At 42.0% G+C, this 25,235-nt stretch overlaps 1 protein-coding gene across 1 annotated transcript in view; it reads left to right on the forward strand.

Annotated features, from left to right (window-relative positions):
- LOC119176992 (soluble guanylate cyclase 88E-like) overlaps window positions 1–25,235 on the forward strand; it is a 165,572-nt gene that overhangs the window by 138,750 nt on the left and 1,587 nt on the right. Inside the window, exons 10-11 of the mRNA XM_075878395.1 lie at window positions 19,431–19,540; window positions 21,958–22,047. Coding sequence (XP_075734510.1) covers window positions 19,431–19,540; window positions 21,958–22,047 — 200 coding nt within the window. The remainder of the gene's footprint in view (window positions 1–19,430; window positions 19,541–21,957; window positions 22,048–25,235) is intronic.

Genomic DNA, 25,235 nt, shown 5'->3' on the forward strand with positions numbered 1-25,235 from the left:
CCGCACAAGCAATGATGGGATCCCACAGCCCTCATTGCTAAGGATAACGCGAGGCAAAAATAAAGGTCGCGGTGTCTATCTTTACTGTAGGCACTGGTACAGCTGGGGACGCACCATGTGGGCGTAATGAAGACACGCACCACATACAGAGTACATTACGGCATGGTGAAGTGCAAAGCTGTTCACGCAGAAAGTAGCCTCCACGAACAGTGACACGCTGCAGCATTCAAAGCCGACGAACGTTACGGGTGTGACATGAGCGAGCACGCAGTGAGTGAATTCAGATGCGACAGTAGCGCCACATTTGTCGCTGACAGTGGCGGCGCGTTGCCACATCGCTGAGTTTTGCAACTTACCTTGTTCTAGAAATGTTGGTCGTGCCGTCGTAGCCACGCCTAGTACTTAGAATGCTCATGAGATGGGAATGGCGCTGCGGCACTCACTCCACTCCGATGCGTAGGAGACAGACAGACAGACAGACAGACAGACAGACAGACAGACAGACAGACAGACAGACAGACAGACAGACAGACAGGCAGGCAGGCAGGCAGGCAGGCAGGCAGGCAGGCAGGCAGGCAGGCAGATGAACAGAACGGATGGATGGACAGACGGACGGACGGATAGACGACCGTCTTTGATGATGTACTGGGTGAGATTCACAGAAGATTCACTGTTTTAACAATCAACCTCAGGAGCTCCGTGGACAGGCTGTGATTTTTAGTGCGAAATGTGGTGAAGATTACATGTTTTTCGGGCTGAGACTAGGTACTTTCAGTATGTGTAGTGGAGATTGAAATGATGTTGCGCGGCCGGAGGCCTGCGCAATCATCCGCCGTGAGTGGGTGGGTAATCTCGTATGTTCGGCTTCGTAAATTTTTGCACTAAAATAAAATAAAAGTGTTTCTGGTATTGAAACAACTAATTTGCAATGATAGGAAGGATATGATGACATTCAGTCCAGCGTCGCGCTTTGTGCGCGCTTTTTCGCGCAGAGATTTCAATGTCTCTGGCTAGGCGATCTTCAACATTGGCTAAGAAATAAACCATTACGGGTAATAGGCGCGCTTTTTCTTGCGAACAATGGTGGATGATGACACAAATAAACGTGAACGCGTGCGAAGAAGAAGGAGAACGCACTTATACTCACCGACGAAGGCCATCATCAGGATGATGCAAGCTACGCATGTTCTTCAAAGATTTTACATGTATATACAAGACTTTTAGTGTTTCTGCTTATGCATTTTGGAGGGATGAAACGCACAAATTACATTTTCTCTGTTTAGGTGTTCATAAGAAACTATTGTGAAGACTCCAATCATTATTTCGATAGATGAAAAGCATACTCATAAACTTCTTTGTGTTCATTCCTTTCTTTGTGTGCTTTCTCTGCTGCATAAGTTTGTGAGAACAGTATGAATATTAAATCTGCACAAGTTGGTGAATAGGACATTCATTATTTTAAAAAGCGATAGACCTTGTTCTTGCATATTGCTTCAGTGCGTACCATGGATAAAATGTTTCCTCTAATGTGACTTATGCAAGACTTTTTAAAGAAAACTTGGTGGTAGGGGTTTGAGTAATACTTCAAATACCGGGAGTGTGCTAATTTTCATTTTTTTTCTCGTCGTATTACGTGACTGATAGTGAAAGACGCCGATCATCTGAACAAAGCATGCGATTCATATTTCTCTATTCGGCCTGCGAAGAAAATAATATATTCCATCTCCTATAGCCGATCTTTTCCAAATTTGCAGCGAGGACCAAACTACAGACATCGAGAAGAAACAGAGACGTCAGTATCGCTTAAATGTTGCCTAACAAGTGCACAAGAGGTGTCTGTGTTGGAAATGAATGATAGTTCTTCGGGAAAAAAAACGGCGCACAGCACCAATCCAGTTCAGCCACAAGAAAGCTTGCTGCCTTGTAACGAGGTCAATGTGTTCTCAAAAAACAGTATCCAGTGCAGTCTTCTCTTTCATCAGAGCGCACAATTTCAAGAGCTATAGTGAAACGTTGTTTGACTGTGAGGAAGGAAAACAAAAAATTCGCCCTCAGGACTCCTTATAAACATGTATGCAGTTAGGGGAGTTGCACAGGCCTCTGTTGTATACTAAAGTAAGAGACTTGAGCTCCGTGGAGCTCTTTGCTCTTCGCAGTGTGAGTGTTAAGTCAAGTTTATTAGTTCGGCTTCGATAATACCAAAAAATAAATAGAACAGTAAGCAATGCTAGTCATTGGTTACTGTTTTGTTTGTTTCTTTTTTTTTTCAATTGCGTGACAGATTCAGTAGAACTTTTGTTGCAGTGGCCGCGGTTGTTACTCATTGGGAACGTGACTAACTAGGTCGCAGAAGCTGGTCTTATTCAACACTTCACAGCACTAGGTTGAAACGTCAATGAAGGTTAGTAAGTTTCTTCGGCCTGTTGGAAAACAGGTACTGTTTTGCCTAGAGGAAAAAAAAAAGATCAATGCAGCTTCGCACGAGTAGAGTAAAGCCTGAAGGATGGGCATGTGGAGCTGTGCAGCCTTCTGTTTTGATTTTGTTCTTTCTTTGTTGTCTCTATTTTTTTTGTCTTTTTCTCTCTTTATATAGATGCCTTTTCTCTCTTTCCCACATCTTTCTTTTTCTCGCTCTTTTGTTCCTTTCTCTCAATCTTTCTACTTATCACTTCCTATTTCTTTTTATATCTGTACGCCTCTATTTTTTTCTATTTCTGGGATTCTATCTCTTTCTCACTTTCTCATTTAATCTTTCTTTCATTTTTATTGCTGTCTCTTTCTATCTTTTTCTATATAACTATTCTATGCGTCGCACTCTGCCCTCGTCTTACCATCCTGATAGGTCGTTGTTTTCCTCATAGGTAATTGCAAGGAGGTATCAATTCGTCTGTGGCTGTATTGCTTTCATATTTATTATGGTACATTTTGTCTCGGGGCTTAATACCTCAATTTGAGAAATAGAGAGGCATTCTGGTATTTCTCCTTCCTCTGGAGACTTGTATGGGGGAAAAATGGACTATTTATTGTCGGTGAATTGTATTGCTTTCCTATCCTGACTCATAATTTTACTATTATATCGCGTACGGATATTCATGAGTTAATCAACCCGAGCGCAGTTACGCTCTAGAGGGTGCCCTGGTCATGTCATTAAAATAAGGTATGTGTGAAGTATTTTTGCCGGAATATTTTATAAGGCTTTGATTAGCCGACGTATACATTCACTCCCTACCTCTATTACAGTCAAGGTGCCTCAGTTGTCATCATCTTCTTTTTTGTCATCTGAATTTTGATTATGCTTTGGTTGCGCAATGACAATTTTAGTATCGTGTTCACTTGAAAAAATCTCGACCGCGTGCATCAAAATCAAAAGGTCGCACATGTACCATAACGGCGTTTTTTTTAAAATGAAAAGTAGGTATTGTTCGAGGTAGGCTACTAAATAAAGAAAAAGTGCAAATTGTTACTGCTGCGTAATACTGCAGTGTTTCATACGAGCTACATCAAACACTTAGCGCGTGTTGTGTACTTGTTGAACAATTCAAACTGTTGGATGTTTGTTCTTACATTGCCAACGTATCCACTTAACACCGTGAAATTTACAGTGCCAATAAGTGACCATAAACGACCAAGACCTGTTTGTAACCAGCCATGGCCGTCGCAGAACCAGCGACGTTCTGTCTTGACATAGTTTAAACGCATGGTTAGTTCCATGGAAAGCAGCGCTAGTTCCATGAAAGGAAAGAAAAAGCAACGCTTTTAATCGAGTGTAACACGTGAGCGAAGAAGGCAGCACTCTTCTGACTTCGCTTGTTGATCAGGCTGTCATCTTTTTCTTCGCCAATGCCCTTTATACCATACAGCTTGCAAACTTCGAAGTACAGTAAGTTTCACGCACATGCGGATTTCTTGCAGAGGCATTGCAATCATAAATGTCATAATATGGGTGGCGCAAATCTACAGCAAAATGAAAACCGCATTCGAAAATAAAACGCCCCAGCATTGACTTTGCCACTCGTACTCCTTGACCAGGCATTTACAAATGAGCATGAAGTTACATAAAAGTGCAAAATCAGTTTTTTCTCGCCGCATTGAAGCTTCGGAAACAGCGCGGCAGCTTTTTCGATCATACAAACCAGTGCCGCGCTGCAGAGAAAAGAGCGGACCACATCCACCTATGGAAACATGCCTTTTCCGTGTGAGTGGGACGGCCGGAGAGAAACCCACTGTGCGACCGCCATCTCGGAGTACATAAAAGAAGAAACTGTGGCAGATGTTGGTTCGCGTGTATCTAGAATTAGTTGCACGTTAAAGAACACCATCTCGTCGAAATTTGCGGAGTCCTCCACTGCGGCGTCTGTGAAGATCTTATCGTGGTTTTGGCAAGTTAAACCCCTCATTTTATTGCAAGTTCACGCTCGTGCACCCTGTGTGTTTTTAAATGTGAATCCTTTCTTAGCAAACTTTGGTGACATTGAGCGTATCTATCTATCTATCTATCTATCTATCTATCTATCTATCTATCTATCTATCTATCTATCTATCTATCTATCTATCTATCTATCTATCTATCTATCTATCTATCTATCTATCTATCTATCTATCTATCTATCTATCTATCTATCTATCTATCTATCTATCTATCTATCTATCTATCTATCTATCTATCTATCTATCTATCTATCTATCTATCTATCTATCTATCTATCCGCCTGTGACTTTTATGCACTCGTTTTGGCGTCCTTCTTTCTGTTTGAACAGCACGCTCTAAATGTCGAGCTGCGACAGTTGTTAGTTCATACACATCCTGTGTATGTCCTTTTCGTGCGACCTTTCTGCTTGAGCAGTAATATAAAAGTTTTGAGCTGCTTGGCGTTCTTCGCTTGACATTGCAATTTGTTCACATAGCTTTCATTCATTTACCCTTGTGGCGAAAAAAAGCACAAAAAAATGGATGATCCTTAAGCGTCTTTTTTAGAAGTTGAACGTGATGGTGATATTCTGTCCCAAGTGCGTACTTCGAATACATTCTGCATGAAATCTTTTCGAGCATCCTATGCACCTGCTACGTGGCCTTAAGAAAATAGGTGCCGTAACTTGGTGCCTTTATCATTGAATTACCAGCTTCAAAGCATGTAGTCATTATGATAAAGACATGTTGTAATGCCACATGGCAATGTACGCTTGTGTCAGGCATTATTACAGCAATATTTCATGGTATATTCTGAAACATGTACACAGGACGCGTGTGTTTGTAAAGACCTAAAGTTACTTTCACTGCATTTCAAAGCAGATGACATTATTTTCACTAGATCGGCTAGCAGACGTGTGGCGGTGTGGGATAACACCAACTTGTCACGCAAATGATCGGAGTTCGGTCCCCACTAAAACACAGACCTTAATTTGAGGGTTTTTATTTTAGTTGTTTTATTTCCATCTTTCTCGATTTTTTGGTCACACGCAAGCAGATTTTTGAGTCACAACCAGCGACGCTGACACCACAGCCGACACCAGAATTTCTGCGAAACGAGCTCTTTAACGCTATCGTGCTAATAAACACTCAAGAACCTCTCGGAAGATACGTCTCACGTTTGTGTATTACCATACCAATCCCTATGACAGTGAGATCAGCCAAGTTTTTTTTTTTTTGACGCGTTTCGTTTCATATGCATTCGGTACTTTTGAAGCGCAGCAAGAGAGTCAAACGTTTGATGCTGCTTTTTTTTTGGTGTGACGCATAGAAATCAACTCACTCTTTAAGAAACAGGAGGTATTTAATTTGTGTGAGGCACCTTGAACTGCTTGAAAAATAGTTATTTTGGTCATAACGACTAATAAGCATGACTTATGCGCTTGTAATACTTATGATTTTTGAAGTTTTACGTCTTGAAACCGCACTATTCAGACTAAATTCCCACCAGAGTGCGTTTGGCACCTTCTGGTGTGTTGTGGTGATAATACCAGAGCACACTGGTGTGTTCTGGTCGATACACTGGCCTGGGGTTTTGGTGAGAACACCGATCCGGTTTGGTGTGTTCTGGTGCGCTACGACCCCGTGGGGCGTGTTTTGGAGGAATTTTTTCTAATGGGCTTTGTTCTGGTGAGCTCAAAAAATATATTTTGTGCTTGAGGAGGGATGCTATAGTGGAGGGCTCCAGAAATTTCGGTCATCTGGTGCATTTTATCCTGACTTTAAATATATGTGCTTGACCTGTAGCTTGTAGCGCAGGTGTACTCCCATGTTTCCAAATGAAGTCGTTTGGGATTTTGAGATGCACGCACTTATTGCGAAACACCTAACGTGGATGGTTTTAGTGCAAGCAGAATCTTCAGGAACCGCGGGTCCTGACTGAACGTGTCATCAGAATAGACCGTAGTTCATTACTCTGTGCTCAAAAAAATTATAACTGGCTTGGTGTTCAACTACACGTTCTGCCACAGGCCATACAACCGGCAGCAAGTTGGCACGATTGTGTTGTGAGGGAGCTCGAACTGGCATGAGTACAGTACAATATTTCAATATACGAGTACTAGTAATGCAATTCGCAATTCAGCTTTCCTAACTTCATCATGATTAGTTCGTTCAAAGCGCTTTGTCGTCCACTGCCAGAACATACTTTACGATTGAATTTTCACTACGATACAGGTTAGCTAAGTAGCACAAAATTAGAAACACCACTCGAATAGTACATAGAGGCGAACTGAAGCAATAACGTATGGCTCCGTACGTCTATGATTGCAACTTAGGCTAAATATACAGCGCAGCTACACAAGACAACACACAAAGAGAAGTCACGAAACATGCAATTGCTTAGAACTGCTTCGTTACTTCACACACGAATGCACATATATTAGCCCAAGGCAACCCAACCAGCATATGCACAAACAATAATAGCTATAAATAATTAAAAGCAAAACAATGATGAGATTTGGTGTACTAGATGCGCGAACACAAAAAGTCGTATTCAGTGGAGTGCCGAGACAAATACGTAGAATCGATGCATCGCTGAGCTCTTTTTATTATATGAGGAGCTTCTAGCCAGCCGTATGGCATCGCCGTAGATTATGCCATCCCGCTGCAATGTAGTGAGACTTTCGTGGGGCAACTAGGAATATGCATGAACAAGCATCTCCGGGAACATCTGAAAAAGGTAGGCAACAATGCTGATAAAGGAGTACATCTTGTTCTAATAATAAAGCTTGCCGCAATGGTGAAGTGCTACTAGTGGGGACGTCAATAGCATGCACGGCTGGTCATGGAATCTCGCCACATAATAAAGAGCTCAACGATGCATCAGTGACATCATTTTTTGTCCCCGCACTCATCTCCATACAATATAGTGCATTTGCATTTAATACAGTAGCTGTATTCTTGCTTTACTTTCGTAATACAACTGCCGATATGCATTTGAATTGCCTTGGGCATAAATAAATATATATATATATAAAACGAAACATGTGCAAACAACCAACTTTTATGCAATCAACTCTACTACGGTAGAGCACAATACATGATCATCCGCGCTGTCCATCTCTTCGTCCGTGTATGCACCTGTCTGTCCCACCGTGCATCCGTCTGTACGTCCGTCCATCCACCAATTAATCTGCTCGTCCACTCATCTGTTCGTTGCTTATACTAGTCGATGACTTCAACGTAGACCTTATAGACCTTAGGACCGATAGTTTCGCCCACTCGTCGTCATTCAGTTTATGAAAATGTGCTGTTTTTTTTCTAAACGCTCTCGAAATAAAGTTATCAATGTTTTTTCGCGCCGTTCCTTAGTTCATATAAATTGTCAATCACCTTCAGCACATAGCGCTAAGCTGGAGTTAATCTTAACTCGATGTGGTGGCTGTATCGTAGGAGTACATATGTGCGGTGAGTTGGTGCGCGTTTGAATAGTGCGCATTTAAAGGGGTGCCTTGAAAGTTAGCAAAAGTAACAGTAGGGTCGGCTTGAGCGGTGGCCGAAACGAAGACAACGTCAAAGCAACGTCGACCATGAGACCACGCGGCGCGAGGGATTGACGTGTTAGTGGCGCATTAGCAAGTCATAAAAGGTTCCAGGAGTCAAAGACTGGGCACAACAAAAGTCCAGAATCACCTATCAGGACAGTACAAATGTGCCCCAAGTACAGAGGAAGCTTAGGTAGCAGAAGGGCAGGGGAGTTTGAAGAGGATGGGGTCAGAGGAAAGTTGTCATTGGACCGGGCACTGAAGATGGCCGTTGGGATTCCGACACAAGCTAAGAGGACTTCAACTGGTTCGAGCCTCCAGCCGCTCCGTTGCCCGCTTGAGGGAACTGTAGCCATCAGGTCCTGAACTCCTTTCTAGGGCCTGCAGACTTCGGTGCCGTCAGGCAAGCAAGAACAGTTTGACTACGGGCCCGAGCTGGGAATCCAGCTGCCAGGCCAAGTTTCCCTGGTTTGTCAACGTGTTGCTCAGGCACCAGCATTTCCTCGCCGTGACAAGTGAGCCGCAGTCAACTACTCCTGTCTGGTAAAGCTTCTGATAGTTGGTGAGACTGAACTCGCATCTTTCACCTCTCAGCCATTCAGCCGCGTCAGGACTATTGTCCATAGCTTAAGGTCTAGAGCTTGAGTTTGTGTGCCATTAGAAGAGTTTACCTGTGTCCAGTGAACTTCTTATTAAGTGTTTTTTTGCAGTAATTTTCGTCTTTTTACGTTTTATTAAACATTGTGTTGGTTTTCTCGCTTTAACTCTTGAATGAACGTTTGTGTGTTGTTTGTGAAGTGGACGGCTTTGTCCTTACTAATAAGAATCTCTGAGGCTCAGCCAAAGAGAAAGAAATCAGAAAGAGAACCCTGCTTTACAATATGTAATATTTATCAAATTGGATAACCATGAATCAAACTGACGCCTAACGAACTTTACAGCCTCTTTGAAAAGCAGTTGCGAGTCCTGAAGTTCTCCGTGGCAACCATTCACTTGGTTGCCACGCAGAAATGTCAATGTTCTATTACTGCTGGCACTGTTACATATTCTGTTTGCGTCGTGTCATCTCAGGTGATTTCAGCCTTTTCTTTACGTTCAAGCGTTAAATATACCGATGTGTGTTTTCGCCATTCCTGGTTAATCCCCTGTGGCACTACCCACTCATGTGTATGCGCCACTTTTGACGGAAAGCGAGGTCCTACGCGACGGGATTGCGACATAACTGATGTCACGATCAGCGAGTCGTGTTCGTTAAACCATCTGCCCTCTCGTACTAATTTTGGTTCACTGCAAGTTAAGAGGGTGGTCACGAGAACACAACAACTGAGGCGGCTAGACAGATAGATATATAAATGATAGATAGATAGATAGATAGATAGATAGATAGATAGATAGATAGATAGATAGATGCGAAAAGAGCATACAGTACGCAGAGAATCGCTGCGCATTTGATGCAATATAAGATATTGTTTAAATAATCCTGTGTTCTCGAACATGCAGAATTTCTGCTGTTCACCCAACACATGCAACAATCGACTGATATTAAAAACAATTTTTCTTTGTCTTCTTTTTGTGCATATTTTTTTCGCCGAGGAGCTTTAAAAGAAATTAGTCACAACACAGATTGATGGTGGGCCACTTGATACATACCGAGCGTGGAACAGCTAGCCTAGACAGGACAGAAAGCTACAAGAAGCACGCACTTACACAACACCTGATAAAAAAGCTTTGTGGTTCTGAGTACGCAACGCAAATGCAAGCAGTGGCTTTCCTGTTCCACACGGCAACAAAACAAATTATAACATTGAGAAAACGTTTACAGGTATTTGATTTTTTTAACTGCGTTCTGCGTTCGTAAAGAATGATGCTTTTGAGTGATATACATAAAAAATTAAAGTACAATGAGAAGGAGATGTGTAACATTTCCAAACTTTCTGAATGGCTAGCAGCATTTTCACATTATTATCTGCTGGCATGGTTCCAGAGTTGTTTTTATTTCAAGAACTGGTGCTCAATATTACAACTGTACTAAAGAATACAAGGTTGGAACTTCCTTGCCATGCCAAGAAGTAAATACTGTCACTATCTATGAAACCGCAATTCTGCTGTCAAATATCTTCGTTCAGCAGCGCAGCCTACCACAATTCTAGAGACGAAAAAAAAATGTTCAGGGCGTTATGAAATACGCAAGAGTGTAGGAGACGTCAATCGTTTTTCAAGAGTCTTCTGCGCAGGCTCATTAAGCCGTTCCTGAATAAATTAACAAATGCACGTTCTTACTACGATGTAAATAGGTAAAAGAAGACCAACTGTCAAGGTAATGCTAGGTAATGCTCCCTCTATGCTACTTTCTAAGCCAGACAGTGCACTAAGCACTATGGCGGTGGCCGCAGTGTTCAATTGTCCATGGTTGCCTCTGGTTTTTAGAGTGAAGCGCTTGGACCGAGAGCTATATGTGGTCAAGTAGCTGCTGGTGGTTTAATGAAGACTAAGTATATATATATGTGTGTGTGCAAGAAAGAGACGACGAAACTTTCACGGAAGCGTCTTTACTGAACGTTTTCAGCTGGTGGACCAGCCTTCGTCATTACTGTGACGAAGGCTGGTCCACCAGCTGAAAATGTTTAGTAAAGACGCTTCCGTGAAGTTTCATCGTCTCTTTCTTGCATACAATACGTCGGGTCCAGCGTGAATGACATTCAAAGAATCTGGTATATATATATATATATATATATATATATATATATATATATATATATATATATACATATATATATATATATATATATATATATATATATATATATATATATATAAAAACAAGTCTATACTTAAGGGCTCGTTGACTCGTTTTTTTCGTGTTTAGGCACAATAATAATGCGATCTAACAGGTAATAATGCCAAGGAAAGTATAGGGGAAGTTATAAGGCCTGTTGTAATGTACATGTGAAGAAATAAAAGCGGGTGAAAAGATCACATGCCGAGGGCAGGATTCGAACCTGCGAACTTCGAACGACGTATTCGATGCTCTACCACTGAACTACCACGACAGCTATCCCCCAACTACTTTATTGGGCATCTATGTAAATTTAAACGTGGGAATATCGGTCAGTGCCACAAGTAGCTATGGTGGCGAGTGTGGCACACTATTTATGAGCCTGTTTGGCGTCATTAGTACGTGAACTTATTACGAGCTGGCAGCTGACCAATAGTCAGTCCCTCGTATACAACCTAAAGGCACCAAGTCTGCAAGTACGAGACCCTTCCACGTTTAGATACCCAACAAAGTGGCTCGGGGGATAGCTGTCGTGGTAGCTCAGTGGTAGAGCATCGAGCCCGTCATTCGAAGGTTGCAGGTTCGTATCCCGCCCACGGCGAGTGATTTTTTCACCCACTTATCTTTCTTCATATTTACATTACAATTGGCCTAATAACTTCCCCTATACTTTCTTTAGCATTATTGTCTATTAGATCTCAATATTATTGTGTCGAAACACTAAAAAAAATGAGCCCTGAAGTATACACTTGCCTCCCTTATTCATTAACGGTGGTCTCGTGCTGGCAGACTTGGTGCCTTTAGGTTGTATACGAGTGAGTATTGGTCAGCTGCCAGCTTGTATTAAGTTCACGGTCTACGTGACGCCAAACAGGCTCATAAAGAGTGTGCCACACTCGCCGCCATGGCTACTTGTGGCGCTGACTCACACTGCCACGTTTAAATTCACATATATTTCCAATAAAGTGGCTGTGGGTATAGCTGGCGAGGTAGCCTAGAGGTAGAGCATCGAACGCGTTATTCGAAGGTCGCAGGTTCGGATCCTGCCCACGGAAAGTTATACTTTCACTCACTTTTCTTTCTTCTCATTTACATTACGGTTGGCCTAATAACATCTGTTAGAGCTTATATAAATATATATATATATATATATATATATATATATATATATATATATATATATATATATATTTATATATATATATATATATATATATTCATGCAACATTATACCATAAGAAAATGAAAGGCCTTGGATTTTTTATATATTTTGTGGAAAAGAGATGGGGCTGCCAGGTCATGCCCAAAATATTGATGTCAATCACTTCATATTGAGTTTCTTAAATCCCTTCTCTGTTTCTTTAAACGAGCCAAAACATATAAATGATATTTATTCTTAGCCAGTGCTGAGCCAGTGCTAGTCACTTATGCTCGCTATACAGTCATGTAATGCCATACCAATTTTGGTATAAATTCCACTATCGAAACGGCCAGGAGAGCTAAGAGTCGTAGATAGATAGATAGATAGGTAGATAGATAGATAGATAGATAGATAGATAGATAGATAGATAGATAGATAGATAGATAGATAGATAGATAGATAGATACTGTTAAACTCGTCGAAAATGGCTAAGAAAGGCTTCAACCAGGATCGTTTGCTTGGTGAGTGGGTGTTCTACCATGCAGCCATGCATTTGCTTGTAAATACGAGGAAAATAACTTCCTCTGCTTGTAAATGCAGTGAAAGTAACTTTCGTCATTACAAACACACGCGTACTGTGTACATGATTCACAGTACAACATGAAGCATTGCCGTAATAATGCGTGACCAGAGCTTACACTGTCATTGCGCGTAAGAACATTGTAATATCATGATTACATCCTAGTTCAAAGCCAGTCACTCACTACGAAAGACACACACTCTACTGCACCCTTAAAGCCAAGTAGTGTGTGCATAGCAAGTTCGAAAATATTTCGTACACTAAGTGCTTAAAGTACGCATTAGGGACAGTATATCGCTATCACGTTCAACTCTTAAAGGCGAAGCTTAAGTGTCCCCCAATTATATTCTTCAACGCGAGGACCAGTTTGCCCTACTTACCTTTCTCTACTTAACGTGCGAAGCTTAAGTGTCCCCCAATTATATTCTATAACGCGAGGACCAGTTTGCGCTACTTACCTTTCTCTAATTACCGTGATTGCCTCCAACTTTTCAATAGAAATATGTCCTCTTGCTGCAGTCACAGAAAAGCTAATTAATAAATCTTTGTTGATTGGGCCACTAAAGGTCATAATAATTTTCTCAGCCTGCGTTGCGCTGGAGGAATAAGTTATCTGCAAAAGTAGTTTTGATCTTCTTCCCAGTGCTGAATCTTAAGAAAACTATAAAAAATTAACTTCCAACACCTGGTAGTTCTGAACACGACGTTTTATAGAGTGACGTTTTCTAGCTCGGAGTTTGTGAACAGCAAAGTAAAAGCTTAGGATTATTAATGGTGAACGAGATCATCTGACGAATGCTAGGAACAAGTGAGTGAGTGAATGAAACCTTTACTAAGAGTTTTGCGCAGTAATCAGTTATTTATCTAAAAACCGGAGCAAACATTAAATTATTTTTAAACAGTTTTAGTTAGAAAAATAGGCTCTTTTGCTATTTCATTTTACATCCATAGGAAGTGCAACTGGTTTGTTAGGTTACATTGTCGTTTTCTTCAACTCTGCCCATCGTATCCACGTCAGGATTTTACATCCTGAATCGACAGAAAGGTGCTGAAATTTCTGCGAGTTGATGGCACGACAGGCATGAACAGGCCTCTGAGACCATCTTATTGCTTTCGTCTTTACGAATGAGAACCAACAACTTCATTCTGTCTTGCTTGTTCGCTGAGCATTCTCTTTAATACAGTTGCCTCGTAAATCCTCACAGTAGTATCAGAGGCCAAGGCGCAATCTCGTCCATCATTACTCAATGCACAGATATCCATGCACCTAGCTTGCAGTAAACCCATGCTCGGAAAATGCGTGATTCAGTGCCGTATATTTCTACGGAACGAGAGTTACAGCAAGGCTCAACTTATAGACTCCCAGCTGGTGCCACCTTCCACCACCATTGGGTCTCCCAAAGGTTCCTGCTTGCTGACCTAAAAGCGGCCTCGTCAAGGACGAAGCAGTCAAGTAACCGAACTTCGACGCCTTTGTGGTGCCGGCTGCGCTGCCCGACAGGGCGCCGTGATGCCAGCCGTCGGCGCCAGTCACGCGCCACGTCAGCCTTCCCGCCAGTCGCTGTCGTCGGTGTGTGTTTCTACGGGGCGTCAGCGCTTTTTCTTCCTCTTGCGATCGTGCCCGGGCGTTTCGTACTTGTTTGACCGAGCGTAGTGCTCAGCGAGACTGACGGTGCTTCACCACCCTGATGCTGACAAATGAAATTTGCCCGCTCCACTGGACCTCGCCACGCATGCCGACAGCGCGCGTGCCGTTTGCCGCGATCGAAGCGGATCGGCTTCAGTAAGGATTAGTCGGCGACGATTATTGCTGCCTGCTTGGGTGCGCTTGGAACTTCCCAACGACAGTTTGCAGGCGTGTAACTGGGACCGGATGTGAGGGCTAACTGCTAGTGTCAGTAGGCTTTCTGTCAGCTCACTTAGAAGTCAGCAACAATGTTGAAATATTGCAGTGGAAATCAATGGCAGTGGGAATATGATTTGGCAGAAGAGGACAATGAGTTAGGTTAAACTTTTGTTCTGGTGCTGTCCTGTGTGGTGTGTCTCTTTTTGCTGATTGGCTCTACCATCTAAGGACTTGGTAACCTAGAACACTTTTTTACAGTTCTTTCGTAATCTCACTTTACCCAATTAAAGCCTACAGAATACTTTGAACAAATCCCCTTGAAGTTTTCTATGGAATGACGAATGTGCTAAGACGCTCATTATCGATTATTTTCTTTTGTGCCTACATGTGTGTGTGTGTGTGTGTGTGTGTGTTTGTGTGTGTGTGTGTGTGTGTGTGTGTGTGTGTGTGTGCAATTAATCTTTTTTTAACTATAGGATATTGTTGACGCCTAACACCGTCTATTCGTCGGCAGTTTTAATGCATTAGGTTTTGTAGTCATGCTACTTAATTTATTCTATACAAATGACATCAAGTCGATCACTGCCATGCGCCACTTTGTTTACGATTCACAACAACGCAAAGAGTGCGCTTGCCTATGACTCTTTACGAAATGCTTGATCAAATCTTATGAGTAGAGTTGATGCAATATCCGTCGAAGCTGATATAGGGAGCTTAGAATCGGAAGACGTGTTGAGGGAATCCAATTTTTCCGTGCTTTTCATGATCACGAATCGCACTGTCTGTCCAACGTCAACCGTAAACTGCCAGCTTGCACTGTTCTTCGCACAGTGGTCCGATAAGGCCGGCGTCGCCTGGTTGTCGGAACGTGACCTAAGCTTTGCTTTTTCAGCCGAGGTTCATCCATTGCGAGCAGGAGCCATGATGTGTACCGAACCGCCATGACAGTCTGTGCAGTGCTATTGACGGGATCATAGAGGGCGCGCTACTCGTCTAACTTAACTGAACTTAATGCGGTCAAACTGATGCTCCGTGCAGTGCTACGATCCGCCAAGCTGCAGAATATCGAAAACGCATGGTTAAAATATTATGCTGCTGAAAAAGCTTACCTCACGGCAATACGAAACGCTAAGCATTCTTTTTTTCACTCTCATTTACCGAAATTGCTTGCTAGTAACCCTAGGAAATTTTGGCAGGTCATAAATCCCAACCACTCGTGCACTATCACTCTCACTAATGAAGCAGGTGACGTGGCCACTGACTCGGAATGTGCCGACCTGTTTAATAGAGCTTTCTCATCGGTTTTTAGCACAGAAACTGACATTCCACCCCCACCACAGCCTACCGTAGTCAGTACTTCCATGCCGCCCATTCTTTTTGTTGAACCAGGAGTTTTGGCAATCATTGATAAACTTAAATTATCTTCATCATCAGGTATCGACAACATAAATTCAAAATTTCTAAAGAACACTCAACAGATCTGTGCAAAATTTTTGTGTCTACTTTACTCACAGTCTCTTTCCACGGGTGAGCTTCCTAGTGATTGGAAACATGGAAATATCACCCCAGTATTCAAATCGGGTATTAGAGAGTCACCCCTCAATTACCGACCAATTTCATTAACTAGCATTCCATGCAAAATCATCGAACATGTCATCTACACCCGGATTATGGACTTCCTAGACTCAAATAACTTTTTCAATTCCGCGCAGCATGGCTTTCGTAAAGGTTTGTCGTGCGAGACTCAACTGGCTATGTTTTCGCACGACTTGCATATTAACTTGGATTCTAACGTACAGACTGATGCCATATTCCTGGACTTTGCGAAGGCATTCAATAAAGTACCACATAAACGCCTTCTGTTGAAACTTTCCCGCTTAAACTTACACCCCGACGTCCTAAAGTGGATCCGTGAATTTTTAAGAAACCGCACTCAAGCTGTCTCTGTTAACAATGCTACCTCTACTTCACTTCCGGTAACATCTGGTGTCCCGCAGGGGTCGGTTCTGGGCCCGATTTTATTCCTGATATTTATTAACGATCTTCCATCTCATGTATCCTGTAAAATCCGAATGTTTGCCGATGATTGTATTATTTACCACACTGTTTGTAACGCTTCTGATCAATTAGCTCTACAGAGTGATCTTAACAATGTAAAACAATGGTGCGATGATTGGCTAATGGAACTTAACCCTCACAAATGCAAAGCCTTATCCTTCACCCGCCGGCGTTCTCCACTTGTTTTTCCATATTCCATCAGTAGTATTCCAGTTGAAACTGTTAATTCCTTTAAATATCTGGGGGTCACACTCTGCAACGATCTTTCATGGGGTTTGCATATCACGAAAGTCATATCATCGGCAAACAAAACATTGGGATTCTTGCGACGTCATCTACGTAACGCACCTAGAAATGTAAAATTATTAGCTTACAAAAGCCTTGTTAGAACTAAACTTGAATATGCTTCCCCAATCTGGAGCCCGCATCAGGCCTATCTTGAAGACGCCCTTGAGTGTATTCAAAACCGTGCCGCTAGGTTTATCAATAATTCTTACTCCAGTGACGTCAGCGTATCTTCACTTAAGGCAGAACTTCAACTGCCCCTCCTTTCCCTCCGCCGCCGTATCGCCAGTCTTTCGTTATTTCATAAGTTTTTTCACAGCTCGATGCGCATGCCACCTTATTTTGTTCCCCCAGCGTACATCTCTCAACGAACTAATCATCCACTTCAAGTCGGACGCCCACGTGCACGCACCGTTACTTTTTCAACATCATTTTTTCCTCGCACGGCAGTTGCCTGGAATGGCCTTTCAGGCGACATTCCTGCCATTACTTGTACTTCTACCTTCACAACCAGTATCACTAATCATCTTTCACTTTAGGACAAACGATTGTTTTCTGCTCAATTTTTATGTACCCACCCCTTATGTAATGCCCCGCAAGGGGTCTTTAAGGAAATAAAATGAAAATGAAATGAAATGAAACGATGTTTATTGAACTTTTCCGTTGTGCTATCGGCGCTTCGAAATCAGCCGCACAATACATGTGCACATTGCATAACAGGTAATTTGATACTGCGAAATTGCCAGTAGGTTCACATGCGACTTCTTGCGCCATAGATGGCCTATGAAGAGCAGGCTTTTCATAGCAGCTGACAATCACACATCATATAAACTACCTTGCTAATGAAAATGGAGAAGACATATGTTTGATGCGGTTTTAAATGCGAAGCATTTTTAGTGAGCTTCGGTGACTTTGAGCGTATCTATCTATCTATCTATCTATCTATCTATCTATCTATCTATCTATCTATCTATCTATCTATCTATCTATCTATCTATCTATCTATCTATCTATCTATCTATCTATCTATCTATCTATCTATCTATCTATCTATCTATCTATCTATCTATCTATCTATCTATCTATCTATCTATCTATCTATCTATCTATCTATCTATCTATCTATCTATCTATCTATCTATCTATCTAGCCGCTTACGTTTGGGTGCCCTCATGGCCTTCCCCTTAATTTGGCGAAAATCAAAATTAGTATGGGAGTGTAAGATGGCTTGACGAATATGAAGCGCTAGTCAAGACATGAATAATGTCGCAATCCCGTCGCGTACGTTGTTAAACACTTCTCGTCTGACAGTGTCACACACCCACGCGTGGGTATGCGCCACTGGTATGCAGGTATGTGCCACAGATGATTGACACTTATTATCTGCCCAGGAATGACGAGAACACACATGGGCAATTTTAACGCGTCAGCCTTAAGCAACACCCGGCATCGGTAGTGTCGACTCAACAAAGGCATAAAATCAATGTCAGTGTTAAAGAAAAAAAACCTGACATGGGCAGCGTTGACCCCCTGACGAATGCAAATAATAAATTTCAGGGTTTCAGCAGGATTCTAACGCAAGAATTCTGCGTGCCAGTAAAGCATTCTGCCACAGAGCTACACCAGATCTAGGAACTACTTTTTAAATAGACGCCAGTCTTCGTGAAACATCAATAGTGGTTGCAGTGCTGCGTATACTGAATTTTATAAGCATTACATATGTACTCCTTTGATACAGCCGTCACGTCGGGTTAACGTCAATTGTGGTTAGTTGTCATGCGCTGAAGTTTATTTTTGTAGCAGTGTCCAGGACCAGTATCCTCTCGAGCATCAGCGCTTCATATCAGCTTCTACTGTTGCTAATACGCTTGTCCCAGTTGACATCGTTGCGCAAGTGCAAAAAACTGGTTACATAAACTTCTGCAACTTATCAACATAAGTGTGTGCGTGAAACATTTTATATTTAGCCTCATTTCATGGTGTGTCGCTCAAAAAAAAAAAAAAGAATTCTTACACGATCACCTTCCCTTCGCATGCTTCGCATAACGTCAATTCCCAGGTACGTGGGCTCTGCCGATATTTTTCATTCAGGGTCATTTTAACATATGAAGAAGTGGCTTCACTTATAGAAGCGGCGATTTCATCACGCGATCTATACTGTTTTTGTGCTATCTGTAGAATATTTAAATGACCCTGTATCCTCTGGTGATCTACGCTCGACTGAGTTGCTTGCTTCCAAATGCTAATACATTCCCGCAATGCATTGTCATAGTTTGCTATAAAATGTTATTGAATTGTGTGTTCGTGCCAAGTTTTGTCAAATATAGGGAAGAACTGGTGTAAACAGTGGTAAAGTAAATGAATCGAACGCTCAGTGCCCGGCATTTCACACAGAAAAAAAAAGGGTATGTTTTTCTTGATAATTTACTACAGCTGCGACGGACACTTCGGCACCAGAAACGACTCCTAAAGCATCAGAGTTTATGCTGTAAAAGGAAGAGAGGCGAGAGGCCAGCCATTGTAGCGCATTTATTTCTTATCCTTGTCGTTTTAGGGCTGATTGTTAGAACTGAAGTCCCAAGTGCGCCACTCTATCCCGTATTTTCTTCGGTTTCTTTCCTTTCCTTCTGATGAAGTGCCTCAGAAGTTCCTCTTTTGGTGCGTTCTGGGGCAGCTTTAAAGTGAGTAAATTTAAGGACATCAAGCTACTACGAGAAAGCATGTCGATACCAATTATGTTTAGGAAAAATGAACTTCTAGAGCTTCTTGTGGGCGTTCCTATGACGCGCAGGTGTGCACTCGGGATCCGTTGCAGCCGGCGTGGTGGGCCTCAAGACTCTGCGCTACTGCCTGTTTGGAGACACCGTCAACACAGCAGCACGGATGCAGACACACGGGGAGGTGAGCCCGAGAACGGTTCCTGGCAGACCGGTCTCGTAACTGAAAGCTGGTTATTTTATTATTAATTATAAATGAAAATCAGAAGGCAACTAGGTTTTCACTGGGGCTGCTCTTCGCAATGGTTAATTATTGATTCAGTACGAGCACGCAATGCAGTGACAGTAATGAAAGACTACACATGGATGAGAACGGCTGCACCGCTTTCTTTCTGCGTTGGCGTTTTTGTGAGCAGCTTTAGTCAAGAAAGACGAATACAAATCACCTTGCAATTCCTCAGGTTGATACATGGAGCATGAAATCAGCGAAATTTATTCCACGTTGCCACGAGTGGAAGGGCGGGTGAGGAGGTGACTAACAGAAAGGATGAGCCGAGGGAGAGTAAACGTCTATTACTAATATTGCATTTGAGAAAGGAGCATGGAAGGAGCCTCTGTTCTAGCGTATCTTGAAATGAGAAATACAGTTTTAGGGATGACCAAGCATGTTGACCTAAGTGAGTGCTCTTCTAAATACCGGAAAGCGTGGTCTGTGCTGGCAGCGTGCTTTTGTGCACTAGCCGATGCTTGTCCTCATGGTATTTACTCCTCAGCAAACTAGTGCAGAAGAGGCAATAAATTACAGAAATTAAAGTCTCGTTGAGCGGGCCGCATGGTTAAAATAATATAAGCGTTTGAAAAAGAACAAATAATGCGTTTTTGAGCATATATATAAGCACAGACGCACGAACGCTTTTTGTTTGGGTTATGTTGACTTTCTGATTGGACATCACGAAGTGCGAGTTTAGTTTGCGTCGATGACACCGTCATTTAAAGGGAGAATTGTTTTGCCCACTATAATCAGGCGAGCGTTTTACAACGCTTCTGTGTCGAAGCGAGCTTCTGGGTCGCGAATATATGTGTATAGCTGTTATTTACAGCCCGCTTTTTCTTTGTCAAAAGACAGCTTTAAACAGGAATGAGGCTTTCACACCATTCCACTGCAATAAAATACACGCGGCACTGTTGTTTTAGTCCCTGCTCGATGCGTCACACTTCCGATGCTGAAGGTCAAGGGCATCTCATCGCCATTCGTACGTCTCAGTCAGAGCAAACATGGAGTCTGGTCGCCCCTCTGAGTGGTCTCGCTTCGGACAGTAAGCCACGCAGTACATTACCGTTTTGTGAATTGCGATAGAGCGTAAAGTTCGTATTTACGTGGCAAACATTCAGAGAGACTCCGTAAGTGCACCCTTTTGTGAAGCAACGAGTTCGAACTTCCCATCTTACGTAACCACGGATGTGAATCAGCTTCAGCCGAGCTGTCTTCAAGGCATCCTTGCCCTATGATAATGGGGTACATTTATATGAGACGCGGCGTCAGTAGCTGTACAAACAGGTAAACTCTTTACTGGCTTGGCTGCATTATTCCAGTTTGTTGGCATTCTATAGCATCCTAAAGGTCATTTCATACGAAATGCTCTTAGCGTTGCTCTACTTGGCTGTGCCTCTATCAGGCATGACGATTACAACGCATGGGGCGGGTGTATGCTGGAACCAGCCATTTGGGTAGCTCGTATACGCCTGGCAAGTGGATAGACTGAGCCTGTCGCTATGAAGCGGGCCTTTGTCGTCTACAGCAGTCACCTGTTGCGCTAATCAATTATTCAGTTCACAGGCAGTCACGCCCAAATGTCCCGCCGTCAGGTCGCTTTTATACACAGCGAGTCGGGATGATGTTCCTGTTTCCGTTGTCGTGCGCAGCGTCTCGGCCGTAACTGCAGATTCGTTCGTTGTTCCAGACGAGCTTACTTCTCGACTAAATATAGTCTGAACACGTGTCTGGATCACCGTGCTTCCGTGCAACGGTACAGTGGACACGATTTTCCTCTAGTCTTATTTCTCCGCAAACATTAACTTCCTTGCTTTAAAAGCAAACACGTGAAAAAAAAAACAAGAAGGATGAGCGACGCGGTCCTTATATTTAAACTGAGTAAGTTCAAATTAAACGCCTTCAAAAGGGATGTTGACAGCCCGACAACGAGCTTCTGGTTCAACAGCGATTCCATTCTGGACCATATAGAGTTGCCTCATAATAACTTACTATCCTGAATGAGCAATTTTCGCTAATGTTCCATGTCCCCCCCCCCCCCCAGCTATGCGCTAGAGGTGTGCTTCAATGGCGCATGAACCCAGTTTTGAAAAAAATCTTGCAAATCAGCGCTCACTGCGCCCCCCCCCCCCCCAATACCCGTTCATTGCTTTATTTCATCTTGCAACTTCCAATATAATTGATACACGCTCTAAAGTAGGAAGTATTGAATGACTCTGTGAAAAAGAAATTTAATTCGTCTGATGTGTTTTTGATGTCTACTTGTTTTTAACAATATTTCTTCGACATGTTCTCGGTTGTCCTTTCGAATGATGCTGCACTGCATAAAGAACGGAAGGATCCACATCAGTGACAGCTGTCAGAAATTAATTCGGAAGAAAGGCTTCGTTACTGAACTTCGAGGGAAGATAGAAGTCAAGGTAGGTTGTCTTTTTTTGTCTGCTGCTTACCTGTTTGCTTGCGCCTTAGTCGCACAGCGCACTTATTATGGCAGTGGGCCCCTTATTTGCGAAAAAAAATGTTTTACACTATAATCATTCGTAAAGAGATGATAATGAGCGGTGCTTTAAAGTACAAGAACCAAAAAGTCGCAAATCATCGCCAATTATTATTAGGAGTGAATTTACATGGTCTCGTGATGTGCACATGTGATTAGTTAAAGCAACCAGCTAATAAAAAAAGTTTAGAAACTACGTTTAGAAAGCTTGGGGAATACCGCTTCTGGTCTCCGTACTGTAAATATTAGCTTTTCTAATAAAACAGTTTGTAAAAGAGAGTTTCATCCAATCTTGATGCTAGAATCTTGATGCCGTAAAGTCAGCGAAGGCGGTTATCTGACAGCACGCATTACTTGTAGGAACTAAATTCAATTAAGTTCGGCCTTGGTCTATCTAGTGTGCTCTTAATGAAAAGTAACTTGGTGTTTTGACTTTACCGAGAAGCTGTTATTGTCGATACGCCAAAGGGCTGGACAAAGATTATTTGAAGTTTTATTACGATGCAGATAGACGATAAGCGTATGAGACAGTCTTTCACCTATGGTAACAGTGAGCATTTCTTCTCACCAAGATTTTACAAGAGAACGAGAATAAAGACGTCTTTGGGTTGCGTTAAAAAATAAGGATCCACTTGTTGGGCCTCCGGCAAAGCTTCCGGAATGTGGATTTGGAATATAAGAACGTTCACACTGAAGAGCATAGCTCACCAGTGAACAGCTAGCATCTTTTTGAGGGCATATAGCAAATCAGCCCTGTCCGATAGCAGCGTTATTAACGTGACTTGATCCTTCACTTGCTTAGGCTATCTCTGAAACGTTTTGTGCTGACCAGCGCAGTTATGAGCAGCATGGTTGCCTTTCTAATATCCTATAGAGCCAGTGTATCTACAGAGATGTCAAGATACTAAAATGCATTGTTTTTTTCGAGAAGCCTATGGAAGTTTGAATAAGTTTGCTTGTCATTTTTCTCCTTCCTGTCAATATGCTTCAGGTTGCATTCACATAGATTTTTATTCCTAAATGCTGTCAGTTATTTGAGGAACGGTTTTGCTACTGACGTGGAGTGACAGGGCCCTCTGATGCTTTTTTTTTCGAGCAAATAATGCACGTGCTATTGATCACAGAATGAGGCGTTATGAAATTAAATAAATTTGCTGATGACAAAGATTTATTCGTATAGTGCATACCGATGTCGCAGAAATGGTTCTAGTAGTTTTCTACATGAATATATATATATATATATATATATATATATATATATATATATATATATATATATATATATATATATATAACGCTACTGTCATAGTCTTGAGTGAAAATAACACTGAAACCACTGTCACGCAGTAAACTATAAATGGGTTTGTAGCAGGCCTCTACGAGGTCATGTATTTAATGGCTCTTACCAAACTTGGAAGAACAAACTTACGTGCGCGTCTAGATTTTGCAGCAAATGGTTAAATCTGTTGGGCACTTGCTGACTTCAGTTCCACAGTTATACTCTGTTCCCAGGAGACAACAGTTATTGTTACAATGCCGCAACCAAATTAAATTACTAATATTATTATTGACGTTCTGTTCTCAATACTGCGGTCGAACATGAACAGTTTCCACAGATGTCGATCGCTTTGTATATTCTACTTCACATGGCTTGAAGTTTTTTGTTAATGTAGTGCTGCCTGTGTTTAACAAAAACGTTCAGGGCAGACAGGTGGGCGCTTGCGATTACATGAAGCAGACAGGTGCGGGGAACAAAAGGATGTCAATAGCGTTGTGGTCAAACAACAGTACGGCAGATTTTCAAGCTGGATAATCACTGTATGGTTGGCTATTCTACCTTAGCCGAGGAGAACGAGGGAACGAAAACGCAAGAGGGATAAAAGGGAAAAAGGCAAATGGGGTATTTATGAGCAGACAGAAGCCCCTTTTAAATTCATATTTAAAGGATTGCATTCAGGAATAATAATTATCCATATTCAAAATAGTGTATGGTAATTACAACTGTTAATTTAACATAAAAGTGAGAATGAGGTATCAGTGCCACAATTTTTTTTCTGGCTCTAGACGACTTCGAATCTTGACAAATGTAGGGTAAACTTGTTCCTCAATGTACGCGGTGATTCAAGTGAGGCGTTAAAACCTCGGAACTGATATACGAATATTGTGCTATATCATTACACAGATGTGAGCAAGCCGAAAAGCATCTCAATACATCCGAGATACGTATACCATGGCCGATACACGTTTTATCAAGACGCCCTTATCTCTTAAAAAAGTAGAGTACATGGTGACTCTGAAATTTGGCGAAAGGTGATTGGAAATAGTGTTTTTCTTTTTCATACAATAATGTTTACAGACGAATTTCGTTGTGAGTATGTCCTTGTTTTTCACTGTATGAAGAATTCATTGTTCCTTGTATTTTGTTGTGGTTTACCAATAGTGCAATCGAATACGTATGTTACTCAGAATGTTGCTCTATGATCTGTATGAATGAATATTATCTGCAATATGCCCTCTGTCATGGCTCCAGAACTGGGAGTTGACAGTATTAAAAAGAAACAAATAAATAATTAAACAAATATATAAATAAATACTTCTATACTAAATTTGATACACGACGTATGTTGGAAGTGCGTATGATGACTAGAGGATAGTAGATAAGTGTAGAGTTTTAAAGATGGTCGCTTTTTGGCTTTGAACAAGGTATTTGCCGTACCGTGGCTTGGAAGTTATTGCACTTCGGCTGTGCAATAACATTTTAAAATGGCTAAACTAAGGAAACAGCTCATGCATTTTGGTATTATCCAGTATCATTGACTCCAACTCGAATGGCGCTGTCATTGTCTAGTTTCGTATTTTGTCGTCTTTCCGCGCAATCACGCTAAAAACTTTGCAGTGCGAGCTAGCCCGAACTGATACCCTTCTTCGCATAACGCAATCGCGTGGCTTAGCTTTATTAGCTTCACCTGAATGCGTGAATTCATAAAATCATTGTGTTGAAGAAAGGGAGCGTGTCATTCGAACAAGGTTCAGAAAAAAATTGATTCCACCTAATTTCTATGCTTCATATTTTGATAGGGCTCAGCTAACGCGTGCATAAGCATAGATTTT

The sequence above is a fragment of the Rhipicephalus microplus genome, chromosome X, assembly GCF_043290135.1.
Source record: "Rhipicephalus microplus isolate Deutch F79 chromosome X, USDA_Rmic, whole genome shotgun sequence".
Taxonomy (NCBI): Eukaryota; Metazoa; Arthropoda; class Arachnida; order Ixodida; family Ixodidae; genus Rhipicephalus; species Rhipicephalus microplus.